At 37.2% G+C, this 25,849-nt stretch overlaps 1 protein-coding gene across 4 annotated transcripts in view; it reads left to right on the top strand.

The window, feature by feature from the left end:
* LRBA (LPS responsive beige-like anchor protein) overlaps positions 1 to 25,849 on the top strand; it is a 366,577-nt gene that overhangs the window by 304,413 nt on the left and 36,315 nt on the right. For 3 of the 4 annotated variants that reach the window (XM_041479868.1, XM_041479849.1, XM_041479859.1), the window contains exons 48-50: positions 7,323 to 7,490; positions 21,385 to 21,474; positions 24,580 to 24,772. In XM_041479868.1, coding sequence (XP_041335802.1) covers positions 7,323 to 7,490; positions 21,385 to 21,474; positions 24,580 to 24,772 — 451 coding nt within the window. The remainder of the gene's footprint in view (positions 1 to 7,322; positions 7,491 to 21,384; positions 21,475 to 24,579; positions 24,773 to 25,849) is intronic. The other variant, XM_041479878.1, reaches the window with a different exon arrangement.

Raw genomic sequence — 25,849 nt, forward strand, 5'->3', positions numbered from 1 at the left:
TGCATTAGGATTATATTACCTGTATGTTCAGTAAATGTAAGCAAGCTAAAATCAAAATCCCACTGCTAAGAGTACTCTAGTACTTTCCTGAATTTCTGAATTTTGTCTGTTTGAAGCTTCAGTGTTTAAAAAGCTCATACAGCCTCAAAGGCAAGTAAGTGTTGCACGGTTTGAAGTTTTGTGGTGTGCATTTTGCACCTCTTCCTTAAAGGGAAAGAATCTGTAACACAAAAAGCTCAATGACTGTTTACCACCTTTCAGAAGTGTGGAGTCCTCTGACCTTTCAGTTTGTCTTTGCTAATACTTGACATTCAGACTCTGATCACAAGGCTCAAGGAGGTGTCACACAGAAGTCCCTTGCCTAGAAGTAATGCAAGTGAGCTAAAGCATTGGAAGCAATGTCCCTGCATTAGATTCTGAGGGGAAAAATAAGTTGTTGTGGCAGAGTAGAATGCTGAGACAACCAGTCCACAGCACTACGATGCGAAATGCAGTCCTGTCTGGTGGGATTTTGGTGGTTGGGGTTTGGAGTCTTCTTTAAAACACAAAACTTCATTGGAACTAATTTGGCTGAGCCAACTGTCAGCTGTGTGGTTAATAGCCTGTGCTTCCATGGGTAATAGGTTCCAGATCCAGGCTGTCAGTCTTCATGCAAACAAGTGCTAGAGGAACTGGGAGAGGAATTGCTGAATTTCAGGAAGGAGGGAACTTCCTGCCTCCCTTTGGTACCATGTGTGAGAGTTTTCAGAAAGAGTTTTCATTCCCTGTCTTGGCCTCAGGATGTTGATGACTTTTCTGTGGGAGAGAATCCTTTTAACAGCATAGCAGATGTTTTAAATGTGGACGGTAAATTCAGGGGTGTGGTGGGGGAAAGTGGAAATGGTGAATAACTCAGCAATACCTACTGGTGTTATCAATAATTGCTTGTAGCCAACTTTGTAGTAAAAAATGGTTATGGACTAGCCAGTCACATTTGGATGTTCTGTGTGTCTCTGGGGAAGGACAGATGCCAGCCACACATAGCAGTATTATCAGAGTTATTCATAACAATGGCCATTTGTGTGATTTCACAACTGCAATTAATTATGGCTTTTATAAATTATTTTTCATGTAGGGGAATGTAATAAAAACCTCCTGATAATTTTTTGTTCATACCAATTCTGTGCCTTTTCTACCTCTTGGTATGAAGGAACCAGAAAGTTGGGACAGGGCCATTCTTGGGATGCCTTTTGGAAAGCATCTGTTTACTGATGGAGCCAGTGGGCTGAGACAGGTTTTTTTTTTCAGTAGGGAAGTTAGCATTGTAACAACCATGAATTTGTGAACAACTGAGGTAAGGCAACACCTAAGGTAGATGTCTAAACTTTGAAACTTAGGAATAAAATGCATAATTTTTTCTGTTCATAAACTGTTCGTGGAAGATTGCAGCAGTTCTGCCTTAAAATATTTATCTCAAATTTGCAGGTCATCAAGGATATACTGAGAAATATTTTAAAAGTGATCACTGCCCTTGATGGAAAGAGTAACTATAAATGCTCCAATGCAGTTTTTTCATATTCTCTATAATATTTTATTCCTGGCACCTAATAATAGACATTTCAGTTGAGAATAAAGCCGAATTTCAAAGGAGATGCAGTTTTCATTTTATAAGATGTGTAGCAGCTGTCTGATTTTCCATTTAAACTACAAAATCACTGTTGTAGACTCAGTATAGAAATGACCAAAAGATAAAAAGGTGCTTAAGATTTTTTGGCTAAACACGCTGCTCTTATTTTGGTAATAATGACATTAATTCAGGTAGGAGTTTGAATCATTGCATTGCAAAATATTTTTCTTTGTTTACGTGCTGCTCATGCAGAATATACTTTGCCACAAAATCCCACTATGTTACACTATTATGCAAATTTCCTTTTTTGTTAATACTTACTAGTTTAATGTTAAATACAGAGAAGAAGGAACAGAGGAAGGGAACTTAATCTTCCATAGATCTCCTATGTGTGGGCTTCTCAAATTGCTGATATCCTTTCTTCTATGAGACCAGTTGTCCTCAGTAAAGCAACTGAGTTAGATGTTTTATTAGGACTGTATTTTCCAGAGTACTTCATCCTGGTATCGATAACCAAGTAGAGAAATAGAGTAAAATGCCCACTTTTTTTACAACAGTAATGAAGTATTGGCAGTGCATTTCTGAAACACAGGCACACACAAAGGAAAAATGAAATAGTTATTTTAAATTTTTTCTGTAAGTAATGCTCAGTTTCTTAAGTATTTCATGCTTAAAACAATTTGTAAAATACAGTAGGCAAAACTAAATGTAATTGCTTGAAATAGTTACTTAGCAAGTAAAAAATCACCAATCATGTAAATGGTTTTGATGTCCCTTTCATTCATTTGAAATTTGTGTTACCTCATGTAGAACATGGAGTTAGTTTCCTACTTAATATGTTTGCTGTCCTCTTTCTTTCTTATATCGTCAAGGCAGGCCTGAATTCTGTATCTTTCTAATAGCTTCATATACATCTTTATTCTCAGATGTGTGCACCCCTGTGATCAAACCATGTCACTGGTGAAAGTGCATTTCATAATTTACTTTTTATATCCAAGTGTTTGCTGAAAAACCTCTAAAGATAAAGCCAGCACTTGTAGAGTTAATATGTTATTAGGAGGACAGGAAATCTGGCAACTATTGCAGAAACTAGACCTAATGGTGCACACAAACAATTTGTCAGTCTTGGTAAATGTGAATAGCTTTCTGCAAAGTGGCTGCATTTGCTTTGTTTGAACAGCCTAAACTTTTCCTTTTCGAACTTTAAATCTTAGAAGTGAAATGTGATCCCCATATTGAATCAAAATAATTTAATTCAAAACATATTATGATTGGAACAAGGCTGATGTGAAAAGAAACTTTAGAATAAAAAAAAAAAAAAGTTGAAAGGGCTTTCATATATTTAGCAGGAAAATTTGAAACACTTCTAATTAGGCTGAAAAAAACAGCCTTCTTCATTGTAACTTACAAAGGTCATATATCAATGTTAAGGCAGCATTTCTAACTTGTGTCTGAAAGCCTGAACATGCAAACATCATTCCAGTTGTTTAGTTTTGGTGGGTTTGGGATTTTGTTTTGAATGCATGTGCACACACGTATTTCCAAGCCAGAACACGTATTAGTTTAAAGTCCTTAGCTGCCGCTGCAATTATGCGGGTTTTTTGTTGTGTTCAAGAAGAGTATTTTTCACCTGAAAGTTGTGGCTTTGCTAAAAATGTGTGAAATCCTAATTCGTGCTTTTCTGTTCATACATAAATATTTTTCAAGTGGAACATAAAAGAGACTCCATTTTAAGCATTTCAGAGGAAATTCTTCCAGAGGGGAATTAAAATGTTTAGTCCATTAAAGGTAACAGGCAATTATTTTTACTTGAGATTTATTTCTTACTTGCTGATGAAGTGTATTCGTGAGTTTGTTGGTTTGGTTGTTTGGATTTGGTTTTTTTGGTTGTGTTTTCCAATTGAATAAACACGAAAGATTATTCGTGTACAAGCAGTTTTGGTTTCTCAACAAAGTTTCTCCTTTCATTTTAACATTTCATAAACCACTTTTTGTAAGGGTTGGACACTTTTTCTGTCATTCAAATAAGAATTGTGTGCATGTTTTATGCTGTGCTTCAAAATTACTTTGCTTTAATCAGCATAGGAATAGGGCAAGTAAGTCTGTAATTTATTTCTGAATAGCTTGACTATGAATATATATCTTTGCTAATGAAAAAAGTGCAGTTAAACCTTTCATCTAATTTCAGTGTTAGAACGTCCCAAACTCAAGCACAACATATATTCATTTTTAGTAGACATCACTGCATATGCTGTATGCCACTGCATAAAATCTAAAGCAGAAATAAATGTAGAGGGCAAAAGCCATAGTAGTCACTTCAAAGATACTAATCTTGATTACAAAGGTATAATATTGTTTGGGAAAATATATCGTGATAAATTTTTAGAGACTCTGTACTGGACAAAGTAAAAAATCATTCCCAGCCTGCTAGTTTTATGTTTTTTATTGTTCCATCCTTATTCTACCAAATCATTTGTATTAGTATTAGACTGATGTTAATCTTTGGTTGCCAGCAATAAATTATTCTCTGTTCAATTCTTCCAAAGAACAGGACAGAAAAAGATGCTCATAAAATAGTGAGTTGTTCACAATAAGATAATTTTGATTGCACGTATTTCGTGACATCGGATTGTGCATTCAGAAAGTATTTATGAATAAACTAAAATTTCCTATTTAGATCAAAGCTTCTATTTGTTGATGTGTCTGAAGTGTTTCTACCTTGGGAATAGAGAAATGAAAGCTACTAATAGGTGTTTGTGTTTGACATCTGTATACTGTACTTTTTAGCATATCTCAAGTGTTTTAGTCTCTGCCTAATAGATCTCATTAAAGAAACAGATATCAGCCCCAAGACAGTTTGTCAAAGTTAATATGAGTCCCCTGTGGATAGAATTGACAATCTGTATGTGGCTTCACGTGACTGCCTTTCCATGGGCTTGTTTGATCCGTTAACAATTGGGCATTAATCCCCGATTCATTTTACAATAAACTCTATGGGTTTGGGTATTGCTTTATATGCTGGACATTTTCGGGGTTTTCCTTGTTGTGCGTATTTCCCTCAGAGCACAGGGTGAGCAACGAGTTCACTCTGCCCTGGGGGTGCTGGCAATTCCTTGGTTTGCTCCAGGAGCAGTATGGAAGGATGTTCCTATCCCATGGCTGCATGCTGGGTTTCACTGGAGCCTTAACAAGCACTGCCTGTCCTAGATGAAGTTGAGGCTGAAGTAATCCTAAATGCTGAACCATCAATAAGCTTGGCTTAGGTTTGCAAGAGGTAAATGCTAAAAGCAGTGTTTAAAAACAACAAGGCAAACACCCTTCTTTTTGTAACCAAATATTTCTGCAAATCACAATGTCTTCATTTCTCAGATGCTTTCTTAAGGAGGACCCATATTGAAATATACCAGTGCAAAGTGCATCACGTTGATCCAGCATGTTGTTATTTTCCTTGGCAGTCTGTTCTTTAGTCATTACACAAGCTGTTAATTATTGTTCCCCCATTGATTATGTCATAGCATTAGCACTTGCCTCTAACCAAGAGTTTAACTGTGAACCTGAAATACCAGGCAAGCTTATTTGACCTTTGAATTTGTGTGCTGTTTAGTCTGTTCTTCGAGGTCCTGATGCTGACTATAGTTGGTTTTCAGTTATCTCTTTCACTTGAGATTTGGCAGCTAAGATTTTAAAATGGCTTAATAAGGAAAAAAAAATTGCTTTTGAATCTGTAAAAATTTCAAATGCAAAATAACTTCAAATTTGAAAAAGAAAAGTGAGATCAGGATGGCTCCCAACCATTTCCTGAGAAGGCAAAGTGTTCTAGTTTTGCTCTTAAAGGGGAAAAAAAAACAAAACATTTATACAAACATTAATCTAAGGAGCTTGCAGTGGTATTCCTTTAATTATTCAGGTCCAAATGCTTTGTGAGGGTAATATGACTCATGGAAAATCTAGCTTTTGTAGAAAAGGAGAATAGGAAGAACTTCAACACATTCTGAATATTTACTTATGTACCTATAAAAAAATCTCAAGTTCCTAACATTCTTGTTTTCTTGGTGTTAAATAGTTATAATGATAACAGTATGTATGTTCCAGAGTTAATTTGGTATTTTTTAGCAGGATAGCATGAAAATTAATTCTTATCATTGTAATTTGCTGAGCCCTGTAGAATTATATGGCTGCACATTGCAGTATTATGGACACTCATGAGACTCCTGACTGGTTTTATCTTATTAAACAATTTTGAAATCATTAATTTTTAATTGGCTTGCTCATGGTTTTTTATAGTTTTAATTGTGTGTCTGTGTCTAAATATTGGGTGTTTTTTAAATTAAAAAGAAAAAAATGTCCCGGCGAAGCATATATGTTGTAAGGTATTGCTATATGATCATCCCAACAGATATTCTACTGTGTGGTGATTCATTTTAAAGAATGCTTTCAGCAATTCAGTATCCTAATAAAAGTAATAATAAAAAAAGAATGATTTGATGTCTAAGATATGTACAGGTCTTTTCTTGATTGAAAGTTCTAATTAAGTGAATCGAGGAAAATTAACTGAAATTAGCTGTCAGAAAGTCACATTTAAATGAATGATGATCTGGAGTGGCAGTAAACATTTAAATGATATAAATTGCCATTTAAGTGTATGGTTTAATGTTTGTCATGCATTAATATGACATGAGACTGCAGTGACAATCAAGCAGCTTGCTCTAATTTGAACATATTTAGGGCTTTTGTGTGGAGTGCACCACACAAATTAAGACAATTGCTGGTTTTATGTGTCAATTTAAATGTTGTTTTCAGGCATCGGTTAATGAAACAAACCCATCATTTTCGTGTGCAAATTGCAGAGTGATTTCCTTGGTTTCCCGATCAATTTCAACTTCTTCTGCTCAAAATTAGGAATTTCCTTTGCAAGGAAAATGCCATTCATTTTGCTAAATGAAGAGAATATCTGTTTGTTTTTTCATTTGGTAATTCAAATCAGAAATACATTGAATCCTCTGTATAAAATAGGAAAAAACAAATCCTGATAGTGATTTAATCTACATAAATTTACTCTTTAGATGGCAATGATTTTTAGGTTACCTTTTAATATAGTGGTTTTTGGACGCTCTTGTCTTGGGGATTGGGTTGTAACTAGTTAACATCTTCAGAAAAGCAGCTTAATCATCCAGCGTAGCACTTCTGTATGGGTTTTTGTATAGGTTGATACACAAGAAATGCATTAATGTTGTGGCTGTTTGATATTTCCATCCTGTTAAAAAATTCTCACCCTAGCATCCCTGGTTAGTTAGTCCTGTTCTCAAATTCTATAAATCTTCTCGCTGGCTGTCAGAATCAGATAATCCTGCTGTTGTTATTCAACATGCAGATCACACAGGACAGCACAATTTCATTTTGAGAGTTCATAAAAACATAGCCTGTCTGTAAGTGGAATACTTTCCACTTGCTGCCTTTTTTTTTTTTTTTCTTCTTTTTTTCCACTATTAGAGTTTAAAAAGTGAGATCCCAGTAAGTGGGAAGTAGGGCATGAGACTCTGGCATCTATCACAAGGCCCACCTTTTTCTGGATAGATTGTCTAAAATACTCTTACCAATTCTGTTTTTAGACTTGTTAAGATAATTTGGCATGCTATAAAATAAAAATGTCCTGCTACTACCAAATGATGACTATCTGGCAAACTCAAGTTTGTTTTGTGTGTGGTTTTTTTCACAGGCATTAGAAAGTGAGTTTGTCTCCTGCCAGCTTCACCAGTGGATTGATCTGATTTTTGGCTACAAACAGCAAGGGCCAGAGGCTGTTAGGTCCCTGAATGTATTCTACTATTTGACTTATGAAGGAGCTGTTAATTTAAGTTCAATAACGGATTCTGTACTGAGAGAGGTAAGTTTGTACTTTATAAATACAGAAAAGGCTTCGTTAACCATTGCAGTGTTGAAACTGTAAAGACTCCACATTTGTTCAAGGCTTCTGGTGAATGTTCAATTTCTTTGTGTTTTCTTGTGGTTTGGCCACAGGCCAGTCGAATGCAAGGTGCCTGAACCAGTTGTCACAGCATGCAGAATTAATAGAACAAGGATGCAAGTTGTTCTTAAACTTTGTGCACCTGGATTTCAGCCCAAGCTGGATGCCAATAAAAAAATAAAAGTTGAAGGATTACTTCAGTTGCTGAGTTCAGTCATTTTGTTCCCTGATACCAGATCTTAGTGGCAGTGAGCAACCTTGATTTGGCTTGTGCTTCTGAATTTACTTCTGCACTTTTTAACAGCTCTCCTTGAGTGCAGTCTTGCATATGTAGCAAACGTCAGAGTTTTGTAGCTTCAGATACTTTAATTTGGTTTGCTATCAAATTAAGATAACCTGGCTTGTGTTTTTCAGATGCAAAAGAAAATATTTCAGCATTTCAAAGATCAGTAGCTTTACTCAGACTCAGCATCATTCAGAAAATCTATTTGCCAAAGTATCTCACAGAATATTGTGTGTTTGAAAGTTCCTCCTCCACCACCTAAACAGCTGTTTAAAAAAGAGCCAGGTGGCATGATTAAAATAGATTTTTGATTGATTTTATGTCCTCTCTTCAGACACTGTATTGGTACCAAGTATAGGTGCAAGTATATTAATTATAGAATAAATGTAAGTGGTACCTGGTTATAAAATATTCAGAGTCCATGAAAACAAAGTAATATGAATCTTTTCAACTGTTTTATTTACAGGTGACACAGGGACTGGCTTAATAGCAAAGTGATGGCTCAATGTTGTCATTGCATGGCTTGCCATCAGTCTGCAAACTGCATCTTAGTATATTTAAACCTAAAATACGTATGTTGCACATAAATACCCTTAATCAAGCAAAGAAGAGGGATACTGGACCATGTGGCTTACAAGAAAAAATGTCATCTGGGTTTGGAAAAATTTCTGACCCAAGAGGCATCTAGTAGATGTTCACTGTGCCATGTTTTCAGTTCATTGGTAGTGAATTTGCTCACTCTACATTGGCAAGGAATTATTCTTACCTTTTAGGAGTATTGATTGGACTCTTGAAGTGATTGGTTAAAGTGTGAGCTGAAATGTAGGCTGGGTATTGTATGTAAATTGTTCTAAATTTTGTTATTAAATTAACCATCATTGAACCTTTATTTATTAAACTAATAATTGAAGTAACACTAGTGAAAGAAGCAGTCTTGACACACAGTTTTTGTGTAGTTTAAATTTTTCTTGAACAGTTCCTTTATCACATTTATTGTGATCTGTTTAACTTGTGTTATAGCCTGAAAAAATTTTAGGACCAGGGAAGTTACAAATATTTGGAAGTGTGGATCATCTCAGCAAGGCATTCACTTTGTTATCAAATATTTTGAATTTGTCACATTTTTTTTAATAGTACTTTGCTACAATGTTTCTTATTTTTTATTGTTCTGTGCTGTCTGAACTGACTAAAAAATGAAAACAGGAGAGGGAGAATTGTGGTGTTGTTGAGTTCACAATAGTGGAGTAGCTTAGCAGCAGCAGAATTTTGAAACACTGCTGATGGTGTCAAAAATACACACTGATGAATGCAGGCAGCAGAATCAATGCTGTCTTGTAGCACTTCTGTTCCAAGTTGCTTGAAGGATGGGCCCAATGGAATATTTTTATTTAGGATTTTTAAGCATGCCACTAAAACAGCAAAAGGTCTCCTGTTTAGTTAGGTATCCCTAGCCATTTACATGTGTTTTGTAAAGTGTATTTATTATTATGTAAATGTGTACATGTAATTTTAAATGACAGCTCTGATGCAGTACTGATACTGCAGAAATTTAATGACTCTTATCACCAATGGTGACTTACTCTGATTTTACTTATGGGTAGAGATGAAAGTAATGAAAAATCCGTTTGTGTGTATTTCTATGTGCATAATCATTCTATATCTATGTGCTAAATTAATTTATCATGCACCTTTGACAGCCTCACCTTCTTCCTGCTTGCTAATCTGTCTCCCTGAGGACCTGTGTTAACATTCTGTGCTACCAAGCAGCTTCAATCAGCATTTATTTTTCTCCTGCAGTCAGCCTACCAAAAAATATCTCTTCCTTTCTCCACCAAATTCCTGGTTAGAGCTCAAATGAATTTCTGATGTGGACAATTTACACAATTTTTAGGCAGGCACAGCACCTCAGACTTAGTATCTTTTTATTAGACAAGTATTAAACTGGATTTCTTGGTTTTAAAAATTATGAGTTTACTTTTTTCTCTTGATACGATTTAGGTTTGGGTCTTTAAATCTTGACAATTTTAGCAGAAAAAGTATTTTTATTTGCAAACCTAAACCAAAGAGAAACTCCTATATATTCTGAGAGCTGCAAGTTATTGAGCCTTTCAGGTATCATATGGAAACAATAGCAAGTGCTTAAACCTTGGCAATTTCCCCACACAGATAGTGCTGAGTCTGTACCACATCAGCAATGAGAGGCCTATGATGCATGTGTTTCTGAGGTATCTCCACAGATATAGACATGGGTATTGGTGACCTAACTCATCAAAGGGGCCACACACAGAACAATGGTGGAAGGCACTGAGGAGTGGAGGGGTGTAGGTTAATGCAGAATTTCCTTAGGTCTCTTAAATGGCTCCGACTAGCACCTTTATTTTTATAGGCAGTCAGGTTATATATATTACAAGAAGGAAGTACTCGTCTAGGAAGGAAAACTACTTGATTAAAACCATATTCCACCTTTCTTTTTTTTTCCTAACTGAAAACGTAGAACTTTTACATCCTCTTATACTGCTGTGAACAATTTTTTCCTGCCATTCTTTCTGCCTATGGGAATAAAGGAAGTAAAGTATTTTGAAAGGATCTGACTGCCATAATAGAAAATTTTAAACTAAAATGCAAACCATGGGCCACATGCTACCTTTTGGCAGATAAACCCTGGGGAGTGCAAAGCTTGCATAATTCAAAGTCAAATCTCAGGGGGAGGGGAGTAGATCAAGAGAGAGGGGTTTGAGTCGCAGCCAGTGGGGGAAGGGAGCTGCAGCCAGGAGAAGCAAGGCAAGGGATCCAGTATCCCTGCTGGCATATTGGTGCACTGCTCATCCTGTAGAGACCATTCCTTCCTCCTCCTCTTCCCTTCCAAGCATTTTGATAGTGCTGTCATTGACTCTTCTTCTTGTGTGCCTTGCTGAAGGAGGTGACAGCTGCAGAGGGAAGTTGCTGTTCAGTGGGCAATCAGTAAATATCCTGGTGAAAAACACTGCATTTGCCAGCAGAGCTCTGCTGTGTCACTGCCTTGTGTTGACTTGCTCTTGAGCACCACGTTTTGATCTGTGGAACTCCCAATCACAAGATCTGCTGTGGAAGGGCTCTTTTTTTGCCTGGATGGAAGGGACAAGGAGTCATTTAGCACAGACAAATGTCATCCAACTGTTCTGGAGAGAATTCACAGCACCTTCTTATCACAAATTCTGCTCTCTTTTTGCCATAGCTGTCCAAGAGTGGAGTGAAAAAAAAAGTAGAATTAGATTTAAATCGCTCAGACAAGTGACTGATTAGGAGCTGAAGCACAATCCATACAAAATAATTTGTATCTAGGACTGATTGGTGGGTATTTCATCAGTGTTGGTAAGAAGAACAGAAATTCCTCTTCTTTCTGGCTTAGTGTAAGAAAGGACGACATGAATGTGGGCTGACCTCAATTACTGCTTAAAAGTCCATTTCTCCACTGATATCCCTATGTAGTTAGTGTAAACACTGGATAAAAGCAAAGAAAAGAAACAAAGTTAGTAGCAGGAAGATGAAATATTATTTGGAGAATGCATCCTTGATTTGTACAGGAAGTACAAATTGTATTTTTATATTAGATTTGTACTTCCGTACCCTTCAGGAAGCATCCTGAATTTTATCCATGATTATCAAAAAGCCACATTTGAAAAAAAAAAAAACCAAAAACCAAAACAAAACCATCTGTTATGGTCTTTGAAGTCAGCAATTAGGGGAAGACTAATAATTTTTAAATTAGCAATAATATCTCTAAAAATATAAGTCCCACTAAATAATAACATTGAGTGACTTGCTTTTAGCCTTGGATGATTCTGTTGTTTTATACTTCTTCCTCTGAAGAGAAGGTGACTTTTTTTTTACATGAGGGTGGTCTGTTTAACATTAAGAAGCAAGCTTTCTCCATTTTTTGGCACCTTTCTTTCTGTTGATGATATTTCATTTCCATATGAACTGAGGAGTTTCAAAAATTTTGAAGAATCAGCTTCGGCATAGCATTTGGCTTGTTATTTGAATGTGCCACTTCTGATTACATATATAAAAAGGATAATTCTTTTCTTTTCAGTTTTCAGGCATATGGGGTAAATTATTTAATGGATAATAGCTTTTAAATGTTATTTAAGATTAATATCTTTGGGTAAGTTTTATGCGTCTTAGGTCTGTCTCTTATGAGTCTTATTTTATTTTTAAATATTTACGGATTGAAAGACTTCTGTGCCCAAAAGAAGTTACAAGGATGTTTAGTTTACATGACCCCAGTTTCATGACAGCAGTAGCAGATCTGATATCTTATCCCAGAGAAAGCATTTTTGGCCTCTTCTTTAGGTCTGGTCATGGTGGGAGTTAATAGCATATTTCAGCTTTTACTTAGCTGAAGAACCCTGACAACAGTGAATCTTTCACGGAGTATAAACACAATTTGTATTTATGACATAGTTAACATTTGCTAAATCGTTGGGAAAATGATCAGTCTGGATTTGGCAGGTTGGGCAACGGTCTTTGTTGTGGCTGTGATGAGTTTTAAAATGTAGGATAAAGTGGTTATAAAATAACTGTCACAGAGCAGTAAATTTCCATGTGCTGTATTCGTTAAGTAACAAATTCACGGAGACAACATTCAAAGTACCGTAGAAACAATCTTTGAATTGTCTCTGTCTGGAAGTGTGCTGCACAGATGGCATGTTTGGTGTTGTACAGCATGGGAACAGTGGGAAAAGCCAAATAAATGTTTAACTTTGGTCTCATTTTAATTGCAAATCTGTATTAAACTACCCTTGTATGGAACTGGAATTGAGAAGGCTCAATATTTAAAGGATTGTAGAGTGATTTAATGGCTAAGGAGATGTGGACTTGGCAATGCATCCAAGCCCATGCCTTGGTCTTCTCCTGGGGTGGTACCCATAGTAGGACTGTGTAACAGAGGCAGGGCCTCCTGTGAGGGCAGGTACCACTGCTCAGTGAAATCAGCTTGTCTGGGCATCAGGACTCTCCCATGAAAGGGTGCAGTATTTCCTTCTGGTGAAAGGAGCATTAAATAACAGGAGCACCACTCCTGCCACCCATTTGTATCAGTTACCTATTAGTTCTCATATCTCTGCTCACACTGTGACCTGCTTGTGGTGTTGGAGTAAATGAGCAAAATGAGCATAAGCAAGTGCTTACTGTGATTATCTGGGAGGTGTGGCACTCCTTTGATTCCATTCAGCCTAGAGTTTGATGTGATGAATGGGGCTTTATTGTGCTTTTTCTTAACTTACATATTTACTACAATGCTTACAAGCAGACATGAAAAATATTCAGCTGGGTTCTGATCCAGAAAAATATTTGACCTTGTTGTTCTCTTTTATTCTTCATTACAGGGTAGATTGTAGTTTTACCTGCTGAGTCTTCTTCTCTATCCAGCAGGAAAAGGAGAGATATTTTAGAGTTAATTGAATTAGGACTGGGATGCTCCAAGTATAAGGATTTAAAAAACTGGCAGGAAGTAGTAAAGTTTTGTGGAAGTAACTCATGAGAATTAGTTCTTCAGCTCTGAGTGCTTTTTCCCCTCAGCCTTTGAAATTCAAGGGATAGAAATTTTCAGCGCAGTCAGTTCTCTCACCTCTTGCTTGACCTGTCTTGGGTCAAAGAGAGCTCTATAAGAGCCAGAGAGGTCTTGAGACCCCCTGGGCTCCTTACATTTTCATTTGTGCCTGGCTGGTCAGTCTTAGCTGACGTATTTGTTGGCCAGCATTAAATAAGAAAGAGTAATAGAAAGGTAAATAAGGTATGGATAAAAGTGAGTTAATAATACTTCAAAATTAACTCCTTTTGATAGAAATAGTTTCTATTTTTAAACTACTTTTCCCTTTTCCATATGTGGAAAGGATGAGATATACTTGTATATAATAGCTACAGTTACACACCAAATCACTTAGCCTTGAAAGAAACATGGAAGTGAACAGGCTACAGGAATTTTTTATTTCATCAACATGCTTTGATTATTTGTAGCTTCTTTATGCTGTTCAAATGGTCTCTGTACTGACTTTCATAGTAATTGGGAAACAAAACATTTTTGTTTGGAATATTTTTGTTCTATGTGCTTTTTGCAGCCCAGGGTGTCTAACCTAGGCATCAGTGTTCCCACTGTGGCCGTAGATGTGTGTGCTGTTTACTTACCAAAATTCCTTATTTTAATTATTAGTTATATTTGATAAATAGCTGCTGCTTGAGTGAAAAAGCTTGTGGTCATGCCAGAGATGTTTTCCTCAAGCAGTTATCTAAAAATCAAGTCTCAGTTAAACGCTACATTCTATTAAATAACAACAAAAAGTTCATTTGTTGCAGTAGAAAACCCTGAGATAGCATTGCACCCTAAGTTTGGAAACAGCAAGTTTGGTCTTGCAGGTAGTGGTTATGAGAGATTAAATAAATGTATTTCATAGCTTAAGAAAATGAGTTGTTTATTTCTTTTTCACAATTGTTGCAGATTCTGAAAGGTGATCAGAGAAGACAGTTTAAAGACCACTACATTTTGGATTTTGACATCTGTGTATTAACCTCCTTCAGATTGAAATGTTTTATTTCAGTCAAGCTTTTTTATTTAATAAATAGAGATGACATCAATGTTTAGGAAATTCTGTGAATTGTTAACAGATTGGAATTGATTGCTTTTTTTTCCACAGGAAAAGGTTTAATATAAGAAAATTTGGGATTGTTTAGCTATTTAGAGAAGCAAAAGAATAATGCCAGAAATTGAAGTTTGAGGGTATTGTGCATGGCAGTGCACAATACCCTCAGTACTTTCTCTGTGATAACTATTGATTTGAAATGAAAGCACTGAGTTGCTCTCTTGAAATCTTCAGCTGCCACAGAAAAGAAAAGTGGGAAACAATTTTGGTTGTGGTGCTCAAATAAAACAGAAACTGTTGTATTTTAAAAAAGTAATTCCAGGGTAGCTTAGGCTTTTGCTTGTACTGACTCCAGTTTTATTTCCAGGCCTTTAAATTGATCTTTACTCTCCTTTTCGACTCTTCCCTTTTTATTTTGTCAGTCTCTTTGAAGTACTACCAGACCTGTTTTTGTAGTACTAGTGTTTTTTATCTGCTTCTTTCCAGTAGCCAAAGATTTAGGTGTTTTGAATGAGCACATCAGTGTTCCAGACAGAGATACTGTTTGAAATTATCCATGAACCCAGTGCCTCTGAACATTATTGAGTGACATTTGTTTCTGTTGGTTGTGTCTGCTCTGACTAACTGGCTTCTTTCAGATTGGCAGCTGGGATTACGCTGCAGTAGACGGACAGCTGCGTGAGCTGGAGATTGCCGCCAGGCCAGGCTGTGCCTCTGTTTAATATGCCTGGAATGTATATATGCACATTGGAGCAACTTGCGCAGCCCTGAGGGGCTTCTATTTGTATTCTCACAAACTGTGATTACTTCCCATTTTATTTTAATGAGTGCCATGTTATTGTCACACTGATTTGTCTGGAGAGAAAGACTTCATTTTTTCTTTTTTCTCACAGAAAATTCCTTAATGTAGTTTAAGAGCCGGTTTAGTGGTTTTGTTTGTAAAGATGTGGTGGAAGACATTCTCTGCAGTTCTTTCGCCACTTTTCTGATGTGAACAGGAGAATGTATTATTCATATATTTATTTCAAGCAGCTTGAGGAAAAAAAAGTAATCCTGCTTAGGGTAACCCCTTCCCATCCATATATCTGTAGTTGGATTTTATAAACAAGTGGTTAGACCAGTAACCAGTCTTCAGACAACTCTGGTATTTTCAGAACTCTGATATTTTCTGGTATTTTCAGGCAGAAGGAGGTGAATCTGGGGGGTGATAAAAGAAAATAAATATATTACACAGCAGATATATTTCTTACAAGGAAGGTACAAAGAAGGAAGAAAGAAAAGGCGAATTTCTATTTGATGGCTTTAATTTCTCCACGTATCTGTCATTTTTTTTTGTGTAATGAGGCCCACAGTTTTGTTACAGACCTCACTAACACACAGCAGCAGGCAAAGGTTGTGCACTTTTTGCTTCATCCCAAGTTGCTCTTGTGCCCTAATAAGGCCCCCCTCTGCGATCTGCTGACAGTATTTCTGCCCACGCTTCGGCTCTGGAGCCATAACCCTGAGGTGCTGGGCTTGGAGCTGTACCTGCTTTAGTGGGCAGCAACAGGCACCTTCTGCATTCTGCTTGGTTAGCAGGGGGTACATCACAAACATATTGCAGTTGGGTTTAATGACACCTTGAGAACAATAGGTAGCTCTTGGTCTTGTAGTGTCTTTTCCTTAGCCTTTCTTCTGCTCCATTCTCTTCCCTGCTATTTGTTAGATTTCAAAACTAGCACACACAATTTTCTTAAATCAGTATATTAAGTGAATGGTGCAATGAGAAAGCAAAATATGGTAGTGATTCAGAACAAAATGTTTGATTTGTGAAGTCAAAACAACAGAAATAATTTTCTGGTTTGACATGAAGAAACTAGCCTGCTCATTTTATTTTTAAAATAGCAAATGTGAGTGTGTGAATTTATGATACTAACATTTGAGTGCTGTATTTTTTCCTTGGGTCAAGTGTAGTGCAGTATCCCCAGGGCAGGTGTACAGTCAGCCAGCATATACATTGCCTCTGTCAGAAAAGCATTTTGCCCATTTTTCACAATCTTGATCTAATGGGGGTTGTTAGGAAACATGGGAGATGGTACTACAAAGAGCTTCTCTTTGTAATCCTGTGCCTCTTTTCAGCAATTTTATCTATTGTTGTAAATTGCACTTGCTCTCTGGCTAATGTTATCTGTGTTCCTGTAGTCCTAGGGGAATTTAACTAAGAATATTCCTGTAGGGGTGTACGTGGCTCTCTCTGATCAGAGCGGGTTTTCTGATCACTTGTTACTGGAGCTGGATTTTAATCACTGTCCGTGGGGAAAGGAGCTCCTTGGTTGGCCGCTGAGCCATTCAACTTCCCTGTCAAACAGTCTGTGTTCTCTGATGCTCTAAAGCAACATCTGGGTGGAAGGAAGGGGAAAGCAAGTAATCATAATTGCGTATCACTCAAGCCAATAGAAATTACTGAGGAGCATGTGTGTAAACCTTTTTGAATATTGAAAAGTGAGGTAGGAGCAGCAGAGAGCCAAAACAATTACTTTTGCAAGGGCTGTTATTTTCTGGATGTAAATACTGGGCAGAAAGATGGAGGATGAACCCAAAATGTTTTCTGTCCCTGACACGTGTGCTGAAAGAGTATATATTACAGTGCATACTGTTATTTCACCTGGGGTTTCAAATGTTTGGCAACTAAATTGTAGAGATTTGGGAAATAACTGGGAATACTTTAGTCCAGAACTGTAAAGGAGCTGAGCGCAGCCTCTTTGTAGCAAATGAGGAAGTTGTAGCTTGTTGTACCCTCAGACCAAGGCATGCATTTTAACATGGGTGTGCTGTGTCCCTGGACTCCTCAGTCAGTTTGGTGTTTTGTGTCTGAGGAGGCATGATGAAAGCAACTCTGAGCTAGTCCCTTTAAAGGTCTTTAAATCTGAAGTTAAATGGTATATGTCTTGCCTTTTAACTGTTATGGGCCTTCATTTGAGGATTTGAGTTCAAAACTGGAGACCGTTTCATTCTTTCTCTGTGACACTCACTGCAGCTCCCCTTCCACCCGCCCTCCCTCATATTTAATTTTATAGTTCTTTCAGACATAAACATGAAAAAAAAGCAATTTTGACTTAGTTTCTGAGTGTTGCTGCAAAGAAAAGTAACAAACATCTGTTTTTACCTTAACTGCATCCATATGTTCAACCTCCCCATCACCCTCCTTCCCAAAAAATTTACAGCCGTATTTGATGGGTACTGCATATTGTTGAATTAACTTTCTTCACAGTTAGATGAGAGGGTAAGTTCAGAGACTGGAAATAGCCATACTAAACAGTGGCCAGGAACTACATTATAGCTAAGCCAAGTTTTCAAGTTCTTTACTTTCCTTCTTTCAATTTGCTTCTCTATTCTCCTTTTCCCCTTCCCACACCCAAGAGAAGGGGAGATGACCTAGGAGGCTTTTTAGGAATGGGTAAAGTCATATAAATGTTAACTTATGAAGTTTGCCTGTGGCTTTCATTCTTCTAAATTAATGAACATTCAAAATACAGTGTTACATAAGTATGTGTTTGGGATGCGTACTGTGTGAATTATTGTATAGGGCTGCTTACCTTGTTTCATTTTATTGCTTCTTGTTGTAGCATCTGGAACAATTCTGGCCTTACCAAAATTTTGGGTTTGTAGATGATTAACAGGAAAAGGGCAGTTTCACTTCAGTATTTGAGAAACAGTGAAATAAAATGTGGAATGATACTATGTTTTACTTTGTGGCACACATCTTGCTTTCAGCCATCTCAAGAGTTTGTTGAGCTAAAAATGTCTTTCATACAAAGGTTATGTATGTCTTACCAGTTCTGTGGTGTCCTTAACTGATGTGAAACTGGTTGTGCAAATGTCCCAAATGTTTCTACCTTCAGCCATATAATGGCTGTGTGATCCAGAGGAATCCAGCCATGAGAGAACACATGCCCCTCCTCTACTGCTGGAGGAGCTGTCTGTCTCTTTGTAGTACTGACTGATGCTGGTAATAATTATTTTCAAGAAAGCTCAGTTAGAGACTCAGCTATAATTCATTAGAAAGGAAGTGGATGGTGACTTTCTGAGTGATGGGCATTTTACTGTATTTTCTCAGGTGAGTGGTAGGAAGGTTCTTTTCTTCAAAGGATATACTAACTGTATCTCTGAGAAAAAGATTCCCTGGTCCTACCTCATTTTCTTTGACTGGTTGAACAAAAGTCTGAGTGGCACCTGGTGGCTCTTTCTGCTGTAACGTAAATTTAGCGATGGGGATTGATTCCAGTCCACCATCACATTTCTGCTGACAGAGGGAGGTCATCTTGCATCCTTCTGTATGTGATCCTTCTGACTGAGACATCAGAATATGGAGCTGACATCTGGATTGACTTTGAATACAATCTGGGAAAAGGAAGGAACCATTTGGGGTTGCTAGTACACTCTCTTGGTCATTATTACAAATTGTGGAAACTAAAAAGAAAAACCTTTACTTTTTTTTTCATGGTAACCAGAAGGAACGCAAAAGATTTTTTTCTGAAGTCTAGCCACTATGCCTAGACATATTTGTCCAAGTGTTGTTGCCTTTACTCAACAGTTCTTCAAATTTCTTTTGTATTCAGTAAAGATGACAAACTCAAGCTAGATCATAAACAGTGTCTATTAAGACTGAAAATTGAGAACTTGTGATCCTCTGAGACAGGGTTTGGCAAAATCATTGTTCCACTGGTCAGCAGCTTCACCAGGTCTGACAGACACTTGGTGAAAACAGACAGTGTCTCTTGACTGGCAGGTTGAGGGCAGTACTTTGTACTTGATCTACATTAGTTTGAGCTCTTGTAATGACGAATGTATTGGAAAGACTGTGCATCAATACGTGATCTCTTGTGTTTCTTCTTATAGTTTTCCCTCACTATTGGCACTACGTAAGTGTATAGTTTCCAGAGGTAGCATTGGGTAGCAAAAGACATACCAGACATCCAGAGGTTGCAAAAAACATACCAGATTTCAAGGTTGAGATAAAAATTCTGACTCTATTTAAATGCTGAACATGAGCATTTGGGAATGAAAGTTTCTGTATTGATCATAAGTCAATATACAAGGAAATTAATAAATATAAAGCTCATTATTTTCTTGCTTTATTTATTCTCAGTTTTAAAAGAAATGCATAGGAGTTGTGTTTCAGGAATATTTTATCCTGTATTCTTCTGGTTCTACCCTCAATGCAGGGCAGAATTCCCATTTGCTAGTAAAAATATCCTGCTTAATCTGCAAGTAGGTTTGGGCACATCTTTTTAAAATCTGGATGTTTTGAAACAAACAGCATTTTATGGAAAGGGTAGGGCTGCTGACCAGTTCCTTTGTTAATGCCTCATGTCTTACGAGACCTCAAAGTTTTTGTGATTCCCTTGTTACCTTGAGTCACAACCCCCCAGATTTGAATTTTAATGTAGTATGTCTCATCAGCCGGAAGGAGACTCATGTGGTCTTACTAAGCTTTAGTGTTTCATGAGTCTGATACTGCTGTTCCTCAAAAAGTGCTCACTGCATCACACTGTGTGTATGTCAGATTTCAGCCAGCTTTTTGATAACTTATGTATTCATGAGTTCTTTGAAGATTATGGTCCTTCCCAGAGTGGGCAAGAGTGTTAGAATCTGTTTACAGACTAATTTCAACTCCTGCTCTGGTGAGTTCAGATATTTCGAAAGCCCTGCCAAATATAATAAGTTTTGGATGTTTTGGATGGCATGTTTACTGTCAAGAGGATGATTATTTTAAGGTCCCAGGTGCATTCTACTTTTATTTTTACTGTTATTTTTGTAACAGGAGAATGTCCTACTAATGGTCTTTATAATTATATAAAAATAGTCGTTTGTAAGAATAAGGTCAGCATGAGTGTTATTCCATTGTCTCAAAAATTTTAAGGAGTGGCTAAAATAGACCAGGAAATGTAATTGTAGGCACATTAAGGAAGGTTGAACCATGGAAGGAGAATTAGGGGAAAATAACTGAGGCATCAGCCCATGTACAGCCTGCTAGCCCTCAGCAAAGGCAAGGTGATTAGTTAAGCTCACAATGAAAGAGATATAAACTAAGCTGAATGATTTGATATTTTCTGTACTATCAGCCTGTTTCTGTGCATGGTGCAGGGGGCCAACCTGACAAGAAGTAACTTGTTGAATTTTGGCTGCTTGATGTTATCTTTAAACCAGTGGGCCAAGAGGTGGCAGCATGGAAAATTAGTTAGACATGCCTAGGGCAAGAAGTACAAGTTCACAGGTTTCAGCATAATTATTTTTAAGAAATCACTAAGCATAATATTTTCATGTGAAATGAAAATGAAGGAAGTGCTAAAGCATGTTGCTGAAGATACAGATAAACTTTTAAAACCCCCTTGTGTTATGCCTTCATGTTCTCCTATAGTTTTGCTGTTGGTAGTTTAATGCATCCTAACATTGTTTGCTCTTCTTGAATAAACCTGGAAGTAAGAATAAAAGCTCAGTATTGCTTTTCTTCTAGTTACTGCTGTGAAATGAAGTAATGGAGTTTAATGTGCAACACTTAATACCTGCAGAAACTTAAAAAAAGTTAACTTTTGTTTTTGAGTTATGATACAAACAGGATAAGCCAGTGTTAGAAAGGAAAAATGGAGCCAATAAAGAGGGTTTCTGATTATAATAGCTTGTTTCTGTTTAATATCATTGAGCAGGATGAGGTTTTGCAGAGTTTCTCATGGAAATAGCATCTACAGTACCAAAATGATTACCTCATTCTTAGTACCACTGCCAAGCACTTAGCCCCACAGTGAACACACGGGGTTGATTTTCAACATGAAACAAGCCAGAAGTGTGGAATGACATTTTCAGGTGACAGTTATGGTTCTATTGCCTGTAATTAGCACCTCTTAACATGCAAACCTGCCTGTGCCTTTTCCAGGCTGTGGAAGCTCAAATACGAAGTTTTGGACAGACCCCTTCCCAACTGCTCATAGAACCACATCCTCCGAGAAGTTCTGCCATGCAGGTGGTAAGTGCCCTATTAACTCTTTGAGACCTGCCATTGTGCTCACTTCCTTTGCTACCTTACCTTTGCAGAACTGGACACTTTCACTTTGCTTTTATGTGGTTGTGGAATTATGTTATTAAAACCAGCAGATGAGTTATGATTTGGTAGGAGTTGCATGCAGTGCTTGACTATTTTTTTTATTTCTTGCAGAAAAGATTGCATTGATTTCTAGTGTAGCTATTTTTTGTCAGTGTAATCTAAGAACACTTCATCAGTTGATTTTGTTAGTACCATACCTGTACAGGTGAGAGCCAGTCATCATGGAGACAATTTAGTTAATCTTTGGCAGATTCCCCATGAACCTTGGATTTAGGAGGTGGAACTTCCTTGTCTTTTCCCCTAGGCATAGGTTTTCCCCTAAAACCAGGATTACTAGGAATTCATGAGCTGAAACTTACACAGCAAAGAATGTGACTAAATGTGTTTTGCAGTAAAGCTAGGGTGATAAAATCCAGGCAGTGAGCATTAACATGCTTTCCCTTTTACCTCTACTTGTGTCTAATATAATTTTATTTTACAAACTATTATTACATTACTGATCACTTTTCATATCATGTTGTCTGCAGTCTTTGTGTTTAAAATATCATTTGTGTTGTCGTAGGTCCAGAACTAAGGATGTTAAGTGATAGTCTGACAAATGGAGCAAATGGTCTGCTAATTCCAAAGGTTTTCAAAAAGTTACTTGTCCTTATTGTTAGGGTGGACATTTTACACTGCAATACAAAAGAACCCCCAAAACCCAAAAGCATGTCATACAGGGCATGCAAGAAGAAAATATGTCCTACTCGAGCAGACTAAAGTTATTAATTTTAAAATATATCTGACGTGCAGAAGGTTTTAAAAAATTGCACAGAAACATGAAATGTTTCCAAAGTAGCTTACAAACCTTGTGATGCAGGAGTCTCAGAAGTGTAAACTTCCTTGATAAACTGAGCTACTGGCCTTTCTCAAATGCATCACGGGTTGTATCTGAGAGCTGCTCAGCTGCCTGCGCCCCATGCCCAGGTCCCAGGCCAGCAGACACTGCAGGGGCTTGTGTGTTTCAGAAGAGTCCTGCTAACAGGGATGTTGGGGAGCCCAGGTACTCCCCTTCATGTAGCCACTTGCCATATGTGTGTCCGTCTGTCATGGTGCCGTGCACTGAGCACTTGCTCTAATTTAAAGGGATTTGTTTCAGGAAGAGGAGCAACTCGAGAAGTTGATTATTGACGTATTAGTCAGACCCATTGTTATATAAATAAATTTGATACCAGAAAGCAGTTTGTGTGGTTTTATCGTAATATTTTTCATGATGCTGAATTACTGAAGATTTAGTATGTAATAGAAGAAGTTAAAATCTAAGAAGTTAGCTGTTTCTAACTCCTGTGGTTTTTTTGGCTGGGGTACTCCCAGAAAAAAAAGCCCTTAGTTCTTCACTTGCTGGTTTTGTGGATATTAATTCATGCTTTCATAATAGCACTATATTAAGTGGTTTAAAAAGTATTCCTGGAGCTGAAATACAGTAAGGATATATTTCCTGCCATAATTTTGAATTATTTCTAGTTGTATAATTTACTGAGTTTTGTTTTTGTGTGCATGTGTTCATGAATACAGCTGAATTGGAAGTTACCACGTGCTGTGTAAAGTGCACGAGCCATAATATACACCAGGTGTAGTAATTAGCAGTCACACGAAGGCTGCCTATTTGTCTGGTTTTGCTGCTGTTGCTGTATCCCCTTGTGTTTTCAACCATCAGATAGCTGGATTTAATTGAGGCCACATCAGATGAGGCATTACTGACACCTTTAATTGAATGAGCATCCAGGGAGGATTAACTCATAATATTGATTGGCTTTTAGCCACTTGCTCAGAAGGGTGTCTGGATAGCTTATTAGTTGCTTTTATTTACACCTTTATGCAAGACTGTAAATAGGAATTCATAGAGCAATATGTTTTTCTAAGTATTCTTAATAAGTTTTTTAAAAGGCGTGATAATAAAAATGCAAATGTATTTAATTTTTTATTAGTTCTGTATAAATATACATTAAATGTATGCACTTACATACACATGTATGTAATGAAATATTGCAGGTGGAGAATAGCCAAGGACACTTCATAATTTGGTTATTAGAAAATTACAAATACTTGAGCAATGTGGCTACTGGTGACCATGATGATTGTACCTCTGCATTTCATTGGGGTTCTCTTTTTTTCAGAAGTACCACACAGTAATAAACCCATCAGATGTTGCTTTTTCTCCTCACGTTTGATATCCAGATCCTCAATATTTTGTTTTGATGTTTGCAGTATTCTTAGAGAACTCAGTTAAAAAGTTAATAGACTTTTCAACTTACTAAACTAAAAAACCAAAAACCTAAAAAATTATGTCGAAAATGAGAGCCTGGATTCATTCTCTTCCTTTCTGGAAACAATGCAGGATAGTGTCTGTAATCACGTCCACTTTTTATTCTTCACAAGTGCATTTAATTATGTTTGTCTTTTGAAACGTATTTGCAGGGAAGTCTTCTACTTTGCATTCGTAAATCTTATTTTTGTACACCAGAAATATACACAGAACATATATCTAGTGTATGTGTGTATCTGTTTATTTTAATGTTCTTTCATGTTCTCATCTGGCTTGTAAAGAATTACAGTTTGCCAATTTAATGCAACCTGAGACAATCTCTGGGAGCACGAATTTTTTTTGCTCACTATTTTTTGTGTTTCCCTCCTGGTTTGGCATTGCTTTCCTTGACATTTTGTCTCTGCATATATGAAAGAGAATTCTTCTCGCAGAAATAGGCAATTTAAAACTTTTATTTTAATCTGCTGTGATCTCTAGCAAAGTCTGTGTACAGACACCCTGTGTCCAGCAAAGCTCTAAGATTAATAGGGTGCAGGCAGGATTTTCTACCTAAACTGTTATTTCCACAAGCCTTTCCACTTATTATTGCATTTGCTTTTCTACTGGAGCTTCTATCGGATCTCGTGGGTTTTAATTCAATCTTCCTTCTCTTGTCCTGTCTCTTCTCCTCCCCGTGTTCTCTTTTCCCATGTATTTGGGTTCTTGTCGTGTGCACTCAACAGTATCTCCTCCTGCAGAGCCCCTTGATGTTCACAGAGCAAGCCCAACAGGATGTTATCATGGTCCTGAAGTTCCCGTCCAACTCCCCGGTCACTCACGTGGCTGCCAACACACAGCCTGGCCTGGCCACTCCCGCCGTGATCACGGTCACTGCGAACAGGCTCTTTGCTGTCAACAAGTGGCACAGCCTCCCTGGTAAGTACATTAAAGCAAGGAGCCTAAGAAATCCCTGCCATCCAGCAGCACTTCTTGTCTTGTCACAATTTACTGTGGAACTGTTGTGAGTTTAAAGTGGAAAAAAACAAATCCAGTTCATTGGCACAGCAGGCTCTTCACATGTGGGCTTAGTTTCTCCGTGGAAAGGTGATCTGAGCTATTGCGGCAAGATATGTAGCACACCGAAGGTTTGTAAAAACAATATGTTTCTTTCCAGGCCATCAGGCACCGTCACTGCTGCAGCAAGAAGACAAAAACAGTCTAAATATCACTATTTAGTCATAAAGACACACTCTTCCTCTTAAATTTGTTGTTCTGTCTGTTGGGAGCCTGAACCATATCATGTCAAAGGCAGTTTTAAAGCACATAGAACTTGCCTGAAATCTTCTCTGCTAGTTTTTTCTTGATTAAAAACTTGATATTCTGCTGTTAAAGCCAGCCCATGAGAATTAGAAGATAAAATATATGGGAAGTCTTACCTTAAACATCCCAAAGTTACTTATGTAGGTGCTTGTGTATTGTCAGTATGAAAGGAAAACAAAATAGCCATTTGCACAACTACTAATAAAATTAATATTCCTTTAAAAGTGTGCTGTACTTAAGAATATAATTCTGCTTTTAATTCTGATATTCTCCAATCTTAAAGATGTCCATCTTCCTTTCCATGACTACGACAGTCTTAGGCCCAAGCTGTCAAAGGAAGTTTATTTTGGTGCAGTATATTTGGTCAAACACTTTTAAAGAAAGGGGGGGCAAAATGACCTTCTACTAAAATAAATTAAATAGAAGATACATCAGAGAAACACTTACATGGTTGAAATTCCTACTAAGAAATCTCGACCCATGGTCCTCGATTGCTTTTTGAAAAAAGCCAGATGACTCCCACACTTTTTCCTAATTCTTACAAATTACCTCTCAAATAGAAACATCTATGTATTATTTCACCCTCCTGAGAAACACTTCAAGAGAAAGGGGGGAAGGGAGACTTGTATAAGACAACAAGTTGCAAGCAGGAACTATTTACAGGGCTCCTGAGATTTCTTTGAAAGGAGGATG

This window comes from Pyrgilauda ruficollis, unplaced genomic scaffold, assembly GCF_017590135.1.
Source record: "Pyrgilauda ruficollis isolate IOZ18807 unplaced genomic scaffold, ASM1759013v1 scaffold114, whole genome shotgun sequence".
Lineage (NCBI taxonomy): Eukaryota > Metazoa > Chordata > Aves > Passeriformes > Passeridae > Pyrgilauda > Pyrgilauda ruficollis.